Raw genomic sequence first — 22,792 nt, forward strand, 5'->3', positions numbered from 1 at the left:
AATTATATAAAATACATTTGCTATTTTTACACTTGCACGTTAATTATTAATCAAAAATATTATCATTTATATGAGTTTAAATTTTTTTACAAATTTCATGTTTTACTCTTATGAAAAACAATACAAATTTTACTTTAATTATATTTACAATGTTATTCTTAATATTAACAAATCGTCAACATTTAAGTCAGCTGGAAAAAGCTATGCAAAAGTATAGGTGTTCAGGAAAATAAGATCTATACTTTTTTGCAAAACACTTTTATGTCATTTTTTTAAATAAAAACATGTTAACATTGCCTTATGATTTTCTAGTCTATATTCTCAGAGGGTATAAATTGCTTATTAGGTATAAAAGTTCCTTATATTCTATTTATTATAAAAGAGTACCTTACATTTGATTTATTAGGAATACAAATACCTCAGTCACTATTTCTAAAAGAAATAATAAACAAACAAAACTCCTAAAATATACTAAAAACATAATTATATATAAAAACAACCTATAGGTACCTAAAAAATAAAAATGTGAAATAACGAGTCTCGTGAGTAAAAATATGAGATACCAAGTCTCAAAAGAAATAAAATAGCTTATTACCCATTAATGGGAAATTAACTGACATGGGTATCCAAAACTACATTGCAATCTACAGTATTCTTGATTCACATTCACGTAAAAGACTAACAAATACAAACTGTGCGACTATTCAAATACTGTATTAACTTTCGGTTGATATTGGCACTTTTTCCTTATGATACCATTTAACAGATATGAAAGCCTAAACTTCATGGCACAATATCCCCATTCTTATTACAGCGGGGGCGGAGATCTATTGCAATTGCCTATCCAGGCTGAGATCAATTGAATTTACCAAATTACCTAGACAAAATAATTAATAATAAGCTTACTGCTGATTTAAATTGCACACAAGAAATTAATTTGAATTTAAAATCAAAATGGAGAACTTGTTAAACAGCACAGCCCATAACAGAAATCACGAGTCTCTTAATATTTAGCTTTATACATTAATTATTTTTTTATGTTTCAGATAAACCAAAAATTTTTCTCAGCTACCAGCTGTGCTGGTCAAATTTGTGAAATATAACTATTGTTAATAAAGCTCTTGACTAGCTTAACACTTATAACATGGTTAACAAAAAACATGGTCATAAATAATGTAAATAGGAGATGTCATAGTCAAAAGTAATATAAAGAAGTATCCATGAAGGTATTGGTAATGGGGATATCTCTATTACACATTGATCCTTCCTACAATTTATTGATCAGTGGGGAGGTTGATTTTATTCATAGGTAATGAAAGTGGTGGGAGCAGGCCTGTATCATTTTCAGGAGGGGTCAACTTTTGTTTTGCTTGCAATTCTTTCTTTACTTTCAGTTTCAACATTTCCGAGCGAAGTTTTTCAAGAACAGCGAAGTTGGGTTGATTTTTTGAAGTATACTTTTGAAGTGTAGTTACACTTTTTTGCTCCCGCTTCGATTCTTTTTCAGTTTGGATGGACTGGCTCCCATACTTTCTCAGGAGAGGTCCCCAGTGTTTGATATTAGGGTGTAATGCTTGCAAGATGGCTTGAGCAGCCAATTGTTTACCATTTGATTTGTTTTCACACACAACGGCAACTTTATGTTCGCCAACTGCCATTGTGTATTCACCTTCCTTCTGATTTTTCGGGTTCTGCTTGTAATGACTTTGGAGTTCATCCAACATCGAGTGTTGCGACAGACATCTGCGAAGAATAGCGTAGGGAGAAGGTTCTGAAGCCTTAACACAAAACTCCATGGCTCTCGGGTCCTCAATTCTTATTTGTTCTAAAATAGATGTGTTATCAGCTTTGGGATTTTTCAGAGATTCCAGACTGTTCATGTCTGGAATGAGAATTTCTAATGCTGCTTTAGCCGCTTCTTCTTTAGCTTGTTTTTTACTAGCACCCATTCCAATGCCGTAGTGCACATCCCCAATGAAAGTCGTAGCAGAATAGGGTGTGTCAGGATCTTGCACTTCTTTGTATTCGTATGTAGGAGGTTTCTTCAATGCGTGCTGGACGTATTCGTGTACAATGCAAGCAGAGCTCTTTCCTTTAGGATTTACAATCCGTTCCCCTTTCGACCTAGAATTGGTACTATCAGCCAATTTTGTTGTGTTTGCCAAGTTTTGTTTTGGAAACTTCAAAAATGTAGTACCACCTGGTAAGGATGGCCTCTTTTCTGAATCTTTCGTCATTCTCTTATACTTTCTTCTGTCAGCCCGTGATTTAAAGGCCATCGGAGTAACAGTTTTGAAGGTAAAACGACTTTTGCAATATTCACGGATTTCCAAAGCCTCCAGGGACTGCTTGGCTTCGTTTTCTTCTGATGTTTCTATTTCAGTTGTAAATAATTGAATTGCTTGAGGGGTTTTTTGAACTTGCTCATTGTTTTTTTCTTTATCTTCTTCCTCCTCTTTCTGTTTCTTCTCTTTCTCTTCTTTGAGTTTCTTTTCTTCTTCCAAGGCTCTTTTGTATTGCAAGCAAGGAATTGCACTGAGAGGCACTTTATGACCAGATGTACATGCAGGTCCTAAATAATATGGTGGAGACATGGTGCACACTCTAGTATTTTTTTCCAAGTACACTGGCATTCCACTGCTGTGCATTATTTTGACCCATCCTTCAGGAAGCAAATCAAAATGATTGTGTGAAATTTCCTTCATCACAGTTTTGCGTATTGGTCTAACTTGGGGTTTTTCCTTTTTAGAACTTTTTGACTTTTTAGGTAATCTCGAGGAACATTGTTGAGTTGAAGGAGGTGAACGAGACCACTTTGAGCTATTTTCAGACAAATTATTACCACGATTCTCATTTCCTTTACCATGGGAACTAAGAACATGTCGTTCCCGGTACAAGGAATAGTGTGGCTTTTTCCATGGAGATCTATCAGAGCCTGACATTTTTTATATTCAATTAAAAAATAACTTAACTGTTCACCAACAAAAAAGGAGCACTGTTCTTCTCAAAGGTACCAGGAATCTACTACGTAGTGATCACATGCGCCAAAGTCCCAAGCTCCTAGAACAAAAGTACTGAAGTTTTAGAACAGGGGTAAAACAAAGTACAGTAGAAAATTAACTGAAATTAACATGAGAAAGGAATTTTAACAATAAATACTTGAAGTTTGTTACATCAGAACGACCGTTAATGCAGCTGATTATTTTAACTTTATACGTTCACAGAACCCTAGTTACAGATGGACTCAGCACACTTATTCCTGGAAGCTGACTACTGTAGCTGCTGACCCAGTTTGAGACTCAGCAACCTGAGCTCTAACTGACGTACTCTGCAGTTCCCAGAATACCATCTGTGAGCACTGAGTACTGACTACGACGCTTTTCACAATCCAGAATATATTACAACAGTTAATAATGTGTGGAGATCCCGCAAAAGTACCTGATTTTGCGATTGTCTAGCTATTTTATTGTTGCATATACAGCATTTCGTCAAAATCGGACTACAAGTCTGTAGCTGTACACATCCAATATTTAAAAATTTTGACAGATAAATACTTATTCCATATACAGTACTATGTAAGGGGGAGAAAGTAAAACATTGGCTTGCAACCCGTAAAACATGACATTGTTACAACGCGACAACATAGGGGCAAACTTATATAGTGGAGCTCTTGAGACTTAATCGTCCACTACGAGGTTTATGATATGTTGTAACTGATTTGGGATCTGTATATATTTGTATTTCTAGAAACCGCGTTGAAATCTTTAAACGAAGATATGAATTTAATTTCAACCCACTATACAATAGCAAGCTGTATTTACCGCTCAAAACTAACCAATGACATAGTCCGAATATAACGTTACGACTATTGATACTGGCCGCGCACCAAAATTGTGATTGTTTCAGGAAATAACGTCCGTAAACCAAGCAGTTAAACAGGCAATCATAACACCTGCGTCGTAATTCTAGTTATGATTCATGGAAATGTAACATGACTCACACACAAGTGTTCAGCTATAACATGTCCGATGGTAAACAGTGGAAATTAAACTGAACGCAACATGAAGTGTAAGTAGCTAGCATGTATACATGCAACCAAACCTTGGAGTTATTTTGGTTTATCAACTCACTTTTCGTGTCACACAAATACTTGTGGCAGTTTGCTTAAACTCTCTTAGTCTTTATAATATACTTGTTGGTTTTACCGTCAATCATGTAAACGTTATAGAAATTTAAATCTAAATGGGATGCAAAATTTTGAATAAACAATGTACAACAGACAATAGTATTGTATCCCGTAAACATACCAACTTTGTAATAGGACAAGAGGTATTTATCTTAACTTATCTAAAAGTATGCCAGAAATTTTTCCCCATGTCATTGTCAAGAATTAATTCTCAAGAGTCAATTCTCGACAACGATCAAAATCAAGTTTCTATTGTTGTAAACATATGGTACACAATAGTGTATTTCATCATTAGTGATTTAAAGGGAAACTTTTCGACACCTAACTCTAGTTTGACGACTGAGACAAAGCCGAGGTTGGAAATGAGTGTGGGTCCTAAAAGAAACTTTCAAAAAGAACACACTTTTCGACACGCTTATGAGATGACTTAAATTATTCTTTTTCATTTAACAGTACCGGTACTGTACAACCTTCAGATGGTTCTTTAAATAAGCACCAAGCACCCCAAACTATTCCCATGTTTTTAAGCTGGATAAAGAAATGTCAACTACCAATGCAGTCTAAGGTTTCATTTGGGAAATATTTTACCTGTTTAGGTTTTCAAAATTATTGAAATCTTACCTATCAGGAATCCATAATATGTTTACAAAGTTCTGAAATATCTTTCAATAGATGTGGTACTGATAGAAGAAATCCAAGACATACTAGACTAAGAAGTAAAAACAACGTATATGTATCTAAACCTAGACTAACAATGTTAAAGAAATTCTTATATTTGGCTCCCACATTTTATAACCTTCTTCCCGAGCCCATCAAAGCAAGTGAAAACGTCAACGTATTTAGCAAATTAATATGAAACTACTTGCTCCCTTAGCTTATAAAGATGTATTGTATTGTACCTACTGTATTTGAAAAGAACAATAAAGATTTTTTCAATTCAATTCATTTCAAGATTTAATCCAGCAAACGCAATAAGATTTTTACATTCTTACACAATGTATTACCTGCTATTAGGCAATCCATTCAAATCCGCAAGTAGCCAGGTTTAGCTAGTGGAGCTGACAGGAAGTACAAAGGATGTTTTCTTGCTTCAAATGAAGAGCGTAGACGTAAAAAAAATAAAAAGACAAACACTTGTACGAAAGACAGTAACTGATCAGTATGATAACTCGGCGGAGTTTGAGTAAGGACTGCAGGTGGTCAGTGCAGGTGAACGTACATTTCTTATCAGACGTTTGAGTCGACAATTTTGCTGCGGCGTTTCTAGAAACTGTTGTCCGTATTTAGAGAATGCTGAGTTGCTGAGCGACACTCTTTCACTACCATCTTACTAATATTATAAATCTGAAAGTTTGTGTGTGTGTGTGTGTTGCTCAATCACGCACGCATAAACTACTGGACGGATTGGGCTGAAATTTGGCATGATGATAGCTCACATTCCCGATTAACATTAAAGCATATTCTTATCTCAAAAATCCTTTCGGGCTCTGCCCCAGTGGCTCTGTAGTTCCCCATGTTAACCTTATGATTTTTCATATTTAAAGGAATTAATGAATCTTAACAGCTGTTTCAATTAAACAAGTTGGTTCTGTTCTATGATGTTCAATAGCATCAAAGTTATAAGGGTGCAGCACTATTATTTTTTTTTAATTTATGACAACAGCTAATTTCCAACCAAAAGGTGAGTGAGCGTAGCGAACGAACTTCAACCTGGAGGTGAGTTAGCGTAGCGAACGAGCTAACCTGAAGGCAAGTGAGCGCTGCGAACGAGCTCCAACCTAAAGGTGAGTGAGCGTAGCGAACAAACTTCAACCAGGATGTGAATGAGCCATGCGAATACTTGTGAAGTTAAACGGGGCGAAGCCCGCGGGTACAGCTAGTTAAACATAAATGCACTGTATTTAAATCAATAAAACTTGAATAGAAAGAAAGATAATTTTGAGAACTAGGGAATGTCAAAGCCATAATTTTAGTTCAGGGTTTCAGTTTTTTAGAAAATAATTTAAAAATTTTAAAAAGTCTAGCAGCCGACGCTAACATTCTACACTGGCTATTGGTATAAAACCATTTGCTTAACGTAACAGCTCTGTAAACATAAAGCCTGTGTGACACAAATTCAGCATTTTGGTAATAATGACATGCATAGGGTTGAATTATAAACTATTGTAATGCTACACTCATTGATACGTTCATTTATTGGGTAAGTGGATGACAGACTATTAAAATATGCATGGTAAAATGCTAGATGTTCTCATTTATTTTTTGGAGCAGTCTTTCAAATTTTAAGTTTGTTTTAGCGATATAACAGTAACGTAGCCAGGATTTCAAAATAGGGGGGGTCGACCGACCGGGGAGTCCAGGTAAAGGGGGGGGGGGGGTCCGGGAAAATAAAAAAAATATAGACCCTAAAACGGTCTTTTAGCTCTCTTGGCATTGAAAATAATCAACCCCAACGTCAATACAGTACGATTATATAATAGTTCTAAATTTAATTTAACAAAAAATGTGATATTTAAGACCAGAAGGGGGGGTCCGGACCCCCAGGACCCCCCCCTCGCTACGTCACTGGATATAATGTGTGTTAACTAACAGCTGGTTGAATGTAAAAATATTTTTTAGAACTATCAGGTTAGTTTATTAGGTATTATGTGATTTTGCCATTGATTATAGGAAATAAGTAAGATTCTATAACTACTGATGTATACCAATCGAGGCTCTGCCCCCGAGTCTTCATACGAAAGCTTATGCAAATTATTTTTGTGTTCGACTTTTGAAGATAGAATAGGAAAATAACAATGTTTACATGTTTTAATTCATCTTGGCAGCTTTTTTTTACTATAAATTTTGAACTTTTTAAACTATGCTTGAATTTGTAATAGACACACTATATACAGTTTTAATGGACTACTCAATTCCCGTACGTAGGACGGGCCAACAGCTCGTATATTATTCCATTTCACAACTACTTTCACAAAATACATACAAGGGAGTTTATGTAGCTATTTGGTATTTTATTATCAACAGGTGTTAGAGACAGTACATCAGCTGTTAGAGTAATATTTCAAGTCATGACTGCATCATTAATTATAATGATAACTGGTTGATATCATCAACATGCTACTTAAAAATCAGGTTATGATAAACTGCAGTTTTTCAATTTAAAGATGATAAAAGACTTTAAACACTTTAACTAAATTAAATTATACCTAAACTTGTCTTTGTAAGTATTTTAATAGTGCTAAAAAAATTAATCATTCTAAATTATAAGGAAAATTGCTGCACATGTATTTTAAATTCCATTTACTAGACTGTCCTGAACATTAAGTAACGCCACATAACATCAGAATTTTACAAATATTTAGCAAACCCACCCATTAAACATACTTGATAAAGTAGTAAAAAATCTAACTATTAAGTAAAAAAACAAATAAAATATTTTTCTCATGAAGCCTATTCATTATTTTGTGATCGGCAAGCGTAAACAGAACGTAATTCCAATAGTTAAACAGTTCCTTGACATGAGCAATTTCCATGCATGACCATTCAGCATATACAAGGTCTAACAAGTACAGGTACTGCATGACAAACACTGATTGCAAATTATTGGACTGGTACAACTACAAGCAAATGTACTAGTGGATAAAATACTATGTAAAGGCACTGTGCAAGAGAGCGGGAGCTACATGCTATGGTAATCCATTACTGGAATCAGAATTGGCAAGTTTCTCGCAATGCAAAATTACATTTCAAGATTTGTTTACAATCTTACAGCTATGGTAATTTACAACAGTAACCTCGTTGCTGCAAACCTACAAACTTTCCCAACGTACCAACATAAATTACTAAGAATTGCCCGACTCCAAGATAAGAAGTAAACCTTGATAACAAGTTTTATATTACCGTATTTGATTTTTATTTGAGATTTTACTCATGAGAGACTTATTATCAAGGTTCTATTGTAGGGCCTATTGTCTACATACTGTATAATACCTATCTAACTGGCTGGGTAGCTGATTAGTGCTCGCCTAATAATCAAAAGGTCGCTGGTTTGATCCTGAGAAAAGTCAGTAGCTTTTTGCAGTGGACCCAGCTGTTCCTGATCATTGGACTTTAAATAAATGATCCTGACTGATGAAATCGCTGATCTTAAGTCAGTAACAAAGCTACACAGATCATCTCACACCATTCTACACTCATCCTTTACTCATATTTGGGTTAAAATACGCACCTTGGTGGCGTCCCCATCTCAATGATTGATAATTGATTTACCACTAAATTAACATAATTTAAATCCACTTCATACAACGCTTAACATAGCCAATACAATCACTTCTAAAGAGGAAGACTAAACTATAAATAATATTGCTAGGTCGTACATCTTGGAGAATGTCTTTGTGGGTAGATTGTAGAAGTAACTGTTCGAGGGAATGGAAACTCCGCCACTATTGGCAGATATAGCATCGCCAACGGTGGTGGAGTTACCAGGACTCGACAGATATCTAGCAGTTGTTGATGAAACTGCATTTGGAGTTGTTGGCTAGTCGTTTGTATGAAGATGTTGCTTCTGCTCAAGTTCTTGATTATGATGATACTGCAATCCAAGATGTTGAACACGATACACAAATTGTTTATGAGACAACTCCTGTTGAGGGGTTAAGTACATACAATGATACAGTAACATACCTGAAATATTTTTTAACAACAAAAAAATGAACAACTAAAGGTAACAATGTTAACATATTGTTTTGGTTCGTCCATAAATTATTAGAGCTAAGAAAAAAATATTCCAGTAAGGACATGTAGGTACGCTGATTTAGTGAATAAATTTACTTGTCCTATTCACTCAAACTACCATATTTCCCCTATTATTCAGCCATCTACATCCAAGCGTCACTTGGTCATTGTATATACGTAGATATAATTTTAATACGTTTGACTTGAACGAAACCTGGACGCCTGTAAATTTGAGACTATAAGAGTGGAATAGGATCAACAAGAGAATACGACAAATGTAGTGACAATTAGTAGGCTATGTGCCTTTCCAGAAATAACCAACTCAAACCCAACTTAGCAATCATTATTTCTAGAAGTGAACAAATTTTAGTTACTTCAAGCACTCATTGGGTATATTTCCTACATCAGGGGTATAAGGTATCAAGTAACTCTTGCCAGACTCCCCTACAAGGCCTCTTGGGGCCTTGGGTGATGTCACAGCCGCACCTTCCTACACCCTGGCAGACCTACCGTAGTATACACTGTCATATAGGAGGAAAGAAGACAATTGTAAGGATAACCACCACCGTTCCCATTAATATAGGGATGCACAATGAATAGAGAGGTCTGTACAAATTTAAAGCAAATTGATTTTAAATTAAGATAAAATGCTACCAAATTATCCAAAACAGGTTTCCAAATTGGGAGTAACCCCATACTTTTCCTACAAGTATTAGGCCTACATTGAAAATAAATAATTAATGGTTCTAAAATAAAAAAAAGATTATTCAGGTACAAAATACACCTTACATTAGGTGGTCATAAACAAAAAGTATAGAAATAACCTAAGTAGGTACAGTAGAGTCCCGCAAACTCGGCACTCGATAACCCGGCAGTCTGGATAACTCGGCCATCACCTGGCTCAGAAAATTAGTGATTATTTGAGTCTGAGTTCAACATGGACTCAAACCAGCTCAAGTTAAATCACTCGCAACTCGTACCAAGGATTTGTTGTAATATATCTGATGACTTAACACTGACTTGTAGTATAAATATGTATAAAGAAGGCAGGTAAAAGGATTAAAAATTGTATTGTTTTTATTTTAAACCCTAGTTCCCGATAACCCGGCATTTCACAAACTCGGCACCCTTCCAGGCCACATTACGCCGATTTTGCGGGACTCTACTGTAGCAGAAAAGTAGTGTATCCAAAACTTCTATTACTGTGTACAGGAAAAACGTAAGATTTTACCGACCAATAAAAAATATCAAACATATAGACTGATTCCGCCTTTCATTTCAACTGAACTCCCTGTCCAGAAAAATTGTCAAGATTTTACTAATAGTTACTGTATGGCTTGGCTTTTATTTCACATAGGGATTGTACAACTTTGCTTCACTCAATATCATCAATTGAAATAGGGAAATGGGTGTAACTCAAAATATGAGAGTAAAAGGGGAATTAGATGACATGTGAGTCTGTGTTACTAAGATCAGCTGTTTCTTGATCCAGGACCATTTATTAAATACCTCAATGTTGAAAGACCTATGGTAGCGTTTTGAATCAAGAGAAGATAGACTTTCCTCAGGATTGAACTGGGGACATTTGATTACCAAGCTAGCACTATAACCAATCTACAATAATAAGCAGTACCTTCCCCACCAAGAATTCTTTGAATGTCAAACGAACATGCTATGTTTTGATACTAGTGTTTGAGAAGTGACAACATTGTATTGCAGGACAAGTTGTCACAGACAACGCCTCATGTTCAAGGTTAACCTTATGTAATATCAGCTTACAGCATGACTGTAGCTGATGATGTAGGCTAATGATAGGTGAAACAGGGTGAACCTGAACTTCATAGTATCACCTATGTGAGAAGTGGCAACATTGTATTGCAGGAAAAGTTGTCACAGACAACGCCTCATGTTCAAGGTTAACCTTATGTAATATCAGCTCACAGCACGACTAACGATAGGCTAACGATGTATGTAGGCTAACGATAGGTGAAGCAGGATGAACCTGAACTTCATAGTATCACCTATGTGAGAAGTGGCAACATTGTATTGCAGGACAAGTTGTCACAGACAACGCCTCATGTTCAAGGTTAACCGTAATATCAGCTTACAGCACATCTGTGGCTGATATAGGCTAGAGATAGGTGAAGCAGGATGAACCTGAGATTAGCTGACTATAGATTCTCTTACTAGTAGACGTTTAACTGTGTAAACCTGGAAAACTACAAGCGATAAACTATAGCTTATTGCACCCCTCAATATAACAATTTGAAAGTTGAATAAATTATGTAAGATTCTTGGCTTGTTTCCAATTTGCAATTTGATTTGTCAAGAACGATCCTTCATCTTTAGCTACTGAATTGGTTTAATCTTTGTAAGAGCAACGACTTAATTACAGCAATAACTATTCAGAACCGTATCAACTGCTGTTTTTGGCCAAACTTATTGCAAGAACCTAAAAATCTGCATAAGCTACATCGATTGGACCTATATTTTAACTGGCAACAATTAAAAACCTCTTATTGCCAGAGCAGTCAAATGAGATAGGCCTAGCAAAACATTACTTAGGCCTAGTTCTTATATTAAAAGTAATATTGTAGAATCAATCCAAATGACCGAACCCCTTAAAGGCATAACACAATTCCAATGTCCAAACAGAAAACTAAGGGTGCAAGTATTGCTAAATCCTGCTTATTTCAGCAATTACATAAATAATCGGGTTTAACTAAAATAATAAAACAATATTTCCATACAATAATTCTAAAGCCTAGAATATTTCTTAACTAACAAATCAAATGCAAAAAAATTATTTAGTAGCGACAATTAACAGTTCAAAAATGTATTACATGTCTGTAACCATTTCAAACTGAACAAACACTCAAACATAAAATTAAATTCTAAATCAAAATCTAAGCATAATACAAGACGAATGTAAACAAACTAAATAAAAAGGTTAAGAAACTCTGTGTTTGACACAAGTCTAGGCCTACACCAAATATTGACACATGTGCCAAGAAAATCTGTTATTCTTAGCATAAATCTAGACCAAATAGTAACACATGTGTTTGGTAATTTATCCCCAAAAGATATACACAGGACAGTTTATGAAGACCATATTGTATGCAATATTCATAATCAAAAGATAAAGAAGGATGCAGTAACTCAATCATTGATAACAGCTGACTATGACTCATTTTGTCACAACATTACGATCATTCATGCTAAGATGATAACAGGTTTACAAACAATCAGCTGATTTAGAGATCAGCTGTTTACTAAACTGGCCATCCCTAATAGTGTCAACAATGATGGGCAGTAGACAAAGACCCAAGTGTCTTATGAAAGCAACATATTGTCATTTAACATTCACAACAAGATGTTAAACTCAACAATACATGTTAAACCTCTCCCCCCCCCCCCTAGCAAATCTGGGGACTAAGCAAACTTTCATTAAGGCCTACTTGATTGGATTCTCACTATAATATTTCCTTACAGTCAGATTTATTTCCTATTTAACTAGGTGTACAATGCAGTTGTCTGCTTGCAATATTGAGCGGAGCTAGCATATTAATCCAATACTTTTCTAAAGTCAATGCTTCATTCTATTCCTCTTAAATGAGATTAAATACTCTTAGTATCCAATATCAATGGAAAGTAGTAAAATGCCTGGAGGGATTAAATAGGCCTATCTTCAATTCCTACTATAAGATGTGCTAAATATTTCAAGAGAGTTTTTGCTAAGTGCAACAAACAGAACTTTGCACAAATTTTAATCTCATGTTTAAAAAATTACAATAGTTACTTTCTGCACTATTCTCCGTAGGCAATGAGTTGTGAATGAGATGTTTAGTAATTTTATACTGTAGTTGAGGCTTTGATGGAAATAATACTCTTAAGTAGTATCCCTGCAGTCTAAAAGATGGAATTTTAACTGATGTCTGCCTTGGTTTAGCAAAAACTTCAAAACAAAAACTTAAATCCAAACCAGGGGTTATTTTTTTTAGGGTGAGGAGGGAAAATGCTTTTACGTGCTTATAAACCAGGGGTTATACAAACCTCATTTATGCAAGGACCCAAGTTAAATTTAATAGGTATACACAATCCAAAATATCTTGACAATGATACATGATTAAGATACATGATTAGGCCTATACATTTTTTTAAAAATCATTTAAGTATAGCCTACATTTTTTTTTTGCTGTTTTGTAACAGTAATGAGACATTTTAATTGGTTTACCTCTAATAAAACGCATCTGATACCAGAGCTAGGATTATCGCTAAGATAAAACAATTGTAGCCTACATATGTAACATAACGTTTTTATAGTAACAATATCAGCAATAGGGATGAAGACAAAAACAGAAAAATACTGGACTCACAAACAAACTCATACCTAATTTTATAGTGCTGCCAATATTCTGGTTATCAAATATCATTAAAAAGACTGACAATTACCTGGTGTGTATACCTAAATCCTGTATACTACACTACTAGATAAGCCAAAGAGAAGTAGATAAAGAGGAAACATTCAATGGTACACTTATGTGGTGTCTAGCACTAGTGTTGGTGTCTAGGGCAAAGTCCAACGCAGCCCCCTTCACCCTTGTATGACAACAATCAACAGTGAAGGAAGCTAAGCCATGTACGATAATAATTTCTGCAGTGCTCACCACTCTGCCTCTTCTCTACTCGTCAAAAGCATCTAATTTCCGATTTTCCGTACAACATACTAGAGCTGAAAACGCTTGGTCGTCCGGCAAGATTCCTCTATACCTTACTTCTCTGTTACTACACTGGACGAGACTACTTCTTACAATCAAATTAAGTTAACCAGTAATTTCTAAACACAATTACAACACTACAGTAGACCAGATGACGACTGATGGGCGTATGTCAGTAGATGAGTCTAGAAGCGTGTATGCCCCGAGGTAGGGGAACTCCGCACCCGCTGGCGACTAAAAATGCCAACGGTGGTGTGGAGTTACCACCACTCGGTGCAAAATGTGACTTTCTTCTTCCGTCCCTTACATGTCTAGAGTTAATATTCTAATGTTCACAAATAATTAAATCCCTAAGATTATACTTCCAAATCTATAGGGTCAACAATCTGTAATCTTATGGGGATCCCCGGTTTAGATGGATGGTTAATGTTACGACATTAATAATCCAGATTAATTGGACCCTATCCAGCATACCCTACCCAATTAAAAAACTGCCTGGATTTTCAAAATTACTTTAAAAAGGCACTTTACCAACACGCACTTTTTATGGAAAAACTTTTTTTAGTTGTAGGCCTATGGCTTAATTTTTTTACTATAGGTATTCAATTGTAACATTCAACTGACCACACATCGAATTGAAAACAAAAATCTTATGTCCAACCACTGTTCCTTATTTAATTTAGCCTATAGCAAAATGTGAACAATAAAAACACCAGACGCTACGTATTTAAGCTTTAAAAAATTCCTAATAGGGTTTTTAACAGTGATGATGGTTTGGTTAGGTTTTGCAGCTGTCCTTTTGAAAGGGTGAAAAAAAACTTTTGTCACTAGAGACAAATCAGGATTTTTGACATCTAAATTATCAACAAGCCTATTCTAAACTATTTTTAATATCTTGTACCTATCTAAGGTTGGAAACTTAAAGAGTAGGACAACATTGTTGATGTTATAAGTTCTCGGCTGTCACTTAAAATTAGTTAAAAGTCTATTACAGTACTGTGGTAGCTAATTCTTGCTTTGCTCGTTAGTTCCTTGAGGTTGCGGTTTTTAGTTAAAAGAGGGTACCAACCTCTTTAACAAATCTATATCATTTAAGAAACACTTAAAACTTTATGTAAAAGTAAAGATAGGCTACACCAAAATATTTTAAAACTTTACGACCATGACAGCCTGTAAGATCAAAAACTGGGGAAAAACCAAGACCCCACACAAAACAACCAGAAAGTTAAAAATAAAATAACGGTTAAGTCCCTTGCAAGGCTGTGTTCAATTTTACTAAATTACAGCATAAACCGGTAGCTTCAAAGAAAAACTTCAAAGTTTAAGCATTTAAAAATCAATAAACGCGAAACTCATCTTGATCAGATTCGACTGAGACATTAGACTTGCCAAACAAATTTGCAAAGCGAAAGATTCCCTGGCAAATTCCCCAAAACAATTTTATATTCTTCATGGCACATTTTAAACAGAATCTGGTTTTTTATGTATTTTTAGAATTCATGTAGGCCTAAAAGATCATTTCTTTCAGAGATTCAGAGTCTTTTCGAAAAGCAAACAATTTGGTGTGGCATCTCTCTTCTCGGTTCATAAAAAAATCAGTTAAAGAACAAAATAAAATAATTAGTTCACTGTACTAACACTGTGTAGGAACAATAACTCTCTTGAAAAAGAAAATTTGTTACACTTACCCTTAGTATTTCTATCTTATATAGTTTGTACTATTAACACAAATCCAATTAATGTATCTTTACAATAATATTTAGTATTAACCGGGCTATCTTAATACAAAACTGTAAATTAGTAGGCTATGAATGAACATAAATCCATAATTTGACTATAGGCTCTTAGCTATAAATTTTTAATAAATGGAGTATACTTTTTAAGAGTATCTACAAAAATAGGACTACGTATGGAACAAAGAATTATTCAATACTAAAATTGGTATCAATAGCTATTTTGAAACTTATTCCAACAAATAAATCAGTATTTAAGATAATATACTACTAGCCGACCCATGTGAAACATTCACACACTATACTCCTTAAATAACATTAACTAAATTACTGGTACACACTATACAGTTAATACTGTACTTAGTATGTCGTTGATTTAGGTATTTGTCCTTACCTCAGACATAGATGGCAACATCAGGACGTACATGGGGGAACATCATTTGTTTAAAATCTCAATAATCGAGTTAGCTAAAATACACTAACTACTCACCAAATTGAAGGATATTGAAAATGTTAATCCAAAACAGAACACCAACACCTGAAACAACGTGAACATTGAAAAATATTGTACATCAATATAAAAAGAGGCAAATTCAGTTACAGAAGTTACAGTAATGCAATCTATAAAATATAAAATTTCATCTAAATTGACACATCTGATCTACAAGCACATGTCAAGGAATATGCCATTAGGAGAAGAAGCGACTGAATCAGAACCAGAAAGCAGTTTCCGGCGGAAACGAACCACAACGAAGTGTTACAGCGGAAATAAGCCTACAAAAGAGTACATCTTTAAAAGTCTGTCTGACATGTGCGACAAGTCAAAGAAAATTATCTAGACATCCGAAGAAAATATGATTTCAACATTGGTATTTAAGCTTGCAAGCTGCACCCAACACATCAGAGAATACTACAACACAAAAAGTATTTAAGCGATAAAAACACCAGCTGACTAGGGTAATCAGAAACTACATAGTTTAAACATTTTTCATCTCCAACCACGTGATAACTAAACACAGGTATCACAATACATACTGAAGAGAAATTGAAATTCACAGAACTTATACTAAATTAGTCCCATAATGATAAATACCTTCAAAAACGACGTTAAAATCCAACAGGTAAGGACTTGAAGGCAAACAAAACACTATCAGCAACGTAAAATTTCAAAATTCACCCACGTGGTTTTAAAATATCCCGGATGGTACAAAAATCACTCAATGTTAAACAAAGGCAATCCGAAATTACCCCACGTGTGGTAAAAATATCCCAGAAATGTATATAAATCGCCGTAAACGAAAAATTGAATTGAAATACCACGTGTAGCAGCAACACTGACTGCAAACCGAAAACGAGAGTCGAAGAGACCCGAGCGAGAACAAGAAGAAACCGCGATGGATAACAAAGGGAGGGAGGGAGAGTATTGAGAGAGAAGAGGTTGGTTGTGGGAGGGGGAGGGGAGGCGGCCACCGACCCAGACCTAGGCCAACGTCACGGCCATTGCGGCCTTGAAACACCGAGTACACTGTGACTGTACCCGCCATACTTGTACCACAAATTATGGCAGAAACACGAAAATTGTCGTACCTACACAATACAATTATCGGGCAGAGTGAACAATTATGGTGCATGTACGACAATTTTTCATATTTAATGTTACAGTACCTAAAAGTAAATTTGTATCTTACGGAAGCTTCGTAAATTGTTCAGTTATGTAAGTAGTAATTAATTCAAAAAAAATCTTCAATATAGAATTTTTTATAAATTAATCGATTTACAATGTTAATCTGATTCAAGGTTACTATCCTGTAAATCTCATATTTAGACGCACAAAATCATCAAAGATCTTAAAATTACCACGTTGTAACGCGAAGCTAAAACGAGGATTGGAAATAGTTGATAACACCACAATCTCGTTCAGGGTGGCTGGGATGTAAATTATATTCTAGCAAAAAGCCTTAATTTCAGATACCTTAGTCAGGTAACGATTTTAAACTAAGACACGATACAAATGAGGTGGAGAATGAACAAAAACTGTGAACAATTACAAGTTATCACGATAACTTAGTGATACTTTGACGTGGTTTCGAATATTCCTGAACAGCACGTGATACGAACGAGCACACCACTTGAACACACAGACACAAGAATACTTACAAGTGAACTTACACACCTCTGCCAATCGCCCCTATATACCCTCCCTTACGATAACTATCGCACCGCGACCTCTCAGTCGAACTCGCAATGCGATGTATCGAAGTTAGACAGCATAAAGCATACTAACTCTACATACGATGCGATAACGATAGTCGATATATCGATTGTAGTGGGTGGTGGGCTGAATTGGCTGAAGGGGTGGTTTAGTCAGCGGTAAACCACGTGTTTTATTATGACGTCATGTTAATAAACGCGCGTCATCCCTTATTGCGTAACCGATTAAAATAACCGCACATTCAACACCAAGGACAATCAATTGCAAAAACTTATGTGAATATACTGGGAATGTTTATCTATTTTCTTACAATATTTTGTATGATACTATTTTAACATTTTACCCATTCCCCACAATGTACGGTGAGTCACAGCACTAAATATAGAATGAGCCACAGTCATTCACTCGTTCAGTGGTCAGAAAGGTAACTGGGATTTCCATTGTTAAACATGAAGCTATTAAAGCTCCGTTAATTGGGTCAGTATACGTCTCTATGAGATAAAACTTAGCTCGCGATTTTGTTATCACTAACCCACATACGATAATACAAATGCATCGGTTACGTTTTACTTTCCTACATTACTTGATATTTTTTTCATGAGACTATATTATATAATAGTACCATCCATCCCAGCAAGTCCAGTCTACAAAAACGTTTAATTAATTACTACTATGTTGCCAAGCCGACATGAACATGTTCACGCAGACAAGGAAGCAACCAGTTAGCCTAAAATGCAGGTTATATAGAAATAGGGTTTCCCACATCCTTAGGTGTTTAGGTACAAAAATGTGTGCAACGCTTTTGGGAAAATCCCCACTCTTTCCTGGAATATCTTCCTATTCCTCCCCAACATTTCGTCTAGCAAATAAAAATAATAAAATTTACTACTCTCTCAACCCACACGTTATGTAGTTTACGTTGTATAGTAATTGAAATCGACCAATTTCTGCAACTTCCCCCTACTTTATAAAAAATCGATTGTTTTTCCCTTCTCGTGCGTGGTAGCTAATAAAACAAATTTATCAAACTCCCGAACATATCCTCAGCTTGAGCGTACCAAATCTTTGTCTTAAGATTTCAATTTCTTTCCACCACATTTCAAAATCTTGAACAAAATCCAACGTTATTAGTCAATTCCCGGGTTAACAGTGAAAGGAGGCAGTGAGGCAGTAGTGCAAGTGACAAGTCCAGACTCCCCATGTAAGTTCCCTTGTTTGTGAGACTTCCGGCGCGCGACAGCTGGCAGATGGTGATGGCGGCGATGGGGGCCCAAGGCCGTAGACAAGCCTAAATATACCTCCACAACACCCAACACACATAGCACTGTATAGGGCTGTAGCCGTGTAGCCGCCGTTGGCAATATGGAGAAGGGAATTCAAGTATTAGCCTAATTAGTAACAAGGGAATTGTATTCTAAATAGAATTAAGGACAGTGTTGCCTTTGATTATGGGCACCTGTTTGAAAAAAGGCAATCTAAGATGCCCCTGTATATAATAGAGTTCTAAAATGTTTATGAGGCCTATTGACTAACCATTGGTAATTTCATTTTTTGGAAATTCATAACTAGGAATTTATATTTTTCAAGAGGATTTCCCTGGATTCTCAAAAAGGACAAAAGCCTAAATCCCACCGCATAACTTAACACCAAAGAATAGAGTAGGTCCACACTCTTTTAACCCATGATAAAATTCAGATAATACAAAAATAACAGAACTCAGTAGCAAGAAACTGATTGCTAAATAGAAGTTTTTAACTAATGAAACCTCCTTTTTACCATGTTTACATATATGAATGAGCTTACAAGCATAATGTACCTCTGATAAATCAAAACAACTAGACCTACGCTGAATTTTAAGTAGAGTCTAAAAAATTTAACACAGTTAAAACACTGTAGCCTACAGTCTAAATAAAAATACTTCCGAAACTCTTAAACTCAAAAAAACGCCCAGATCTACACTACACTTGGGCCAGTTTAGCCATAAATAAGATTATTTTATTAGGATAGCCTATCGGACTTGTTCACATTTAAAATATAATTTTTAAACTGATTTTATGGTTGCATACATAGAGGAGTACAGTGTACCAAACGCCCAACAACAAGCATAGACCCTCTGCACACTGCACACCCAGAACTTAAACTTGGAACTGTTTTTGGACACATTGCACACTTTATTTGTTTTATTTTACACTAGATTTGCAAAATTAATATCACATTAACACAATACCCTGAGTCAGCAGCATCTAAGTTAGGATAGCTTTTAAAAAAACGCAACTAAGCACTTTTAACAAATCGCAACCAAGCACTTGCTACGTTAGGTTAGTCCTTGACAAAATCTCCAGCCTTCGCTCGGCTTCACTGTCTGAAGTTCAAATGCAAATCTAAATAGAACTCAAAGGATATTGCATGTTCCAATTGGATGGTGGTAGTTATCGCATTGCCAAATTTTGCCATAAAAAGGAGCTGCCTTTTTCGGTTTAATAAATTAAAATACTCCAACAAAACGTACGTGAGCCTACACATTAAAAGATACAACTCGCACTGCGTTTAAATTAGATGTATCTCTTTACACGTTGAAGATGAAGAAAGGTCAAGTCAGGACCAAGAAAACATATTCGCATTAAGTTCAAATGGTTTGTGTCATTTACTACAATTTACTTGTCAATGTAAACGTATTATTCTTATATAAAGGTCTTTCCGGCATGTGCCACAGCGAAGCCTTGTTGGGACCACGCCGCTTTAATAAAGAGGGTTTAGGTTTGCTGAGGATGCGCGGAGGAGAAAAATTCTCCGACAAGGTAGGTGGAGAGAAACGAAATAATCTAAAGTCATAGGTACATAGGTTTAAGGTCTAACATACAGAAAAATAATATTGTCTAATATCTTACGCACCATCCATCCGATAATGTGTGCCAAATGAACTAAGGTTTACTAGGGTAGGCTGGAATAAAATTAAGTTATTACTATGTTTAAGTTGTGCCTGTCTATCACAATTTTAGTAAATTGTAGTTCAAACCCTTGGAAATCTGTCTGTGATGAAAATTAAAAGATAAAAAGACTCAGAACTTAAAATAGCCAACCAGTAACACCACTTGCTCGGTTATGGATACAAATAACGAATACTGTATTCCTAGTTCTTCAGATAGAACTAAGTACAGTACTGTACCACATTCAAAATTACTAAATGAAGTATTGAATAGATTAGTCATAGCTTTGATGAAAAGTCAACTAAACTCACCGCCAATCTTTTGATACTTGGTATCGATACCGCATTGAAACAAGAATATCGATATCGAGATAATATTGAAATAAATGTATCGATACCACATGTAAGTTAAACGAGTTAAGAACAAAATTTGACATGCTAACTTACACAACAAATTAATATAAGCTGAACCAAAAAATAAAATAACTTAGTGGTAAAATTACAATGACGGGCACAGTTCAACACACACACACAGCACAGTTCAGTTGACTGGGCTATGCTAATATCGATTGAAACTATCGAAATGAAAATATTGATTAATAATCGATATTTTTAAATATATCTATTATAAAATTAAACTATCATAACCTAACCTAACCAACCAAACTTGCTGAAGGTGAAAAAAACCGCATGAAGATTTACTAATCAAGTCGATATTAGCATAGACCAGTTACGAAACTGTACCCACAATGACAAATTTGCTTACAGAATTGTATAACTAGACTAAAGTACAATGTATACTTTTAACCTAACCTAAAACTCCCAAGTTAAAGAAAACAAAACCATAGAACTAATTTTCAACACAACCGACCCGACACTGAAAGGTTACCGTCGTAAATAATGTGGGGTAAGTTATTGTTAACACAAGGATTTGTCTTAAAAATATTACATAGACTTGTTGCAAATGTCCTCATTCCTAACCCCAGTGGGCAGTGGCGACTGAATCTAAAGCATAGCATTAGCAAGTGTACACATGTGGAAAACAAATCTATCTTACCTCCCAACAATGCTTGGATTGCATTAAATAAAAATCACAAAGAAATATAACCGGGTGTTATAATCGAGTAAGGTAGAACACTGATTTTAAAACGCACAAATCAAGCAAGGCCGACGCGGCAAGGCAAAATGAGCAAAGCAGGTTAGGTCTGTGCACGGACTGTACCGACAGATGGCCGGCCGGCAGGGAGTGTGGCGCCAAAAACTGGCGGGAATCTATTGTGAGACGCCCATGCTGCCAACAGCACCACCGCGAAACGAAATTTCCCTCTCTTCCCTATCTAAGTCGGGCAAAAGAGATTTTGTTAATTGATTTCTCTATTGTTTTGGACCGTAATTACTGTCATATCATGCAATGATTACAACTATTACTTTTAATTAGGTACTGTAAAATTCCATCTCATAACTTAGCAGTTTTTGTGGTTGAAAAGAACATCCTCCTACACAAAAGGTGGCAGATGTTTGCAACAGATGGGAGAGGAATAAAATTACACTAAAAGAAAGTGTAGCGGATGCAATAATAATAGTAGCAAATTTGTGTTTCGGCACTAAGGTTAAATTAGGGGACATTTTTTCAAACATTGTCTTCTGCAATATTTTTTCCACCTGATAGGTAACTATGGCCTTTGTTCAAAAAATTGTCCTACAAAATTATGAGTAATACCATTGTAATGCACAATAATAGTTCCACTTTACAAGTTTTGTAGAAATTCTATCTTAGTTTGACAACTAATTTGAACACCATTTGAAAAATATCAAAAATACAGTAAAATATTGAACCTTTTGACATTTTATAAAGCAAAATTATAGTGATTACAGGAACAGCCCAAAAAGTACAATCAACACAAATTAAACAGCAAGTTTTTACATTAAACATGACCTACTTAAATATTAATACCTAGGTCTACGCTAGGGTAAAGGGAATGTAGATTCGACTCAAAGATTATGGAAATACTTAAGATGTACATAACAGATCGATGTAATCAACATTTCATGTAAGTAGGGTATCTTATAATTTTTCAAAAGCTGAACTTGTTTTTTAGTGTTTTCTTCAAATAGCCTTACTCATAGCCGCATTAGGTCGTCCATAATATCGATTAACAATTTAAAAAAACATTATCTCTATTTACTCTCCTTGGTGGTCCAATAAATTTCCTATGTCTCCATAGTTTCCAAATCGGCTCTTTCAGTTAGGCCTATAGCTAAGAAATTCAGCAATTCAATTTA

The 22,792-nt window shown here is 35.3% G+C and overlaps 1 protein-coding gene across 1 annotated transcript; it reads right to left on the reverse strand.

Moving 5' to 3' along the window:
* Positions 1-1,269: 1,269 nt before the first annotated feature.
* Positions 1,270-2,942, reverse strand: LOC128993126 (microprocessor complex subunit DGCR8-like). Its single transcript, XM_054416885.1, has one exon. It carries the CDS (start codon positions 2,940-2,942, stop codon positions 1,275-1,277), a length of 1,668 nt encoding a protein of 555 aa, XP_054272860.1. The 3' UTR covers positions 1,270-1,274.
* Between the last annotated feature and the right edge of the window lie 19,850 nt (positions 2,943-22,792).

Source organism: Macrosteles quadrilineatus, unplaced genomic scaffold (assembly GCF_028750875.1).
Source record: "Macrosteles quadrilineatus isolate MER2022 unplaced genomic scaffold, UCM_ALF_1.0 Scaffold_4__1_contigs__length_99947679, whole genome shotgun sequence".
Classification (NCBI taxonomy): Eukaryota; Metazoa; Arthropoda; class Insecta; order Hemiptera; family Cicadellidae; genus Macrosteles; species Macrosteles quadrilineatus.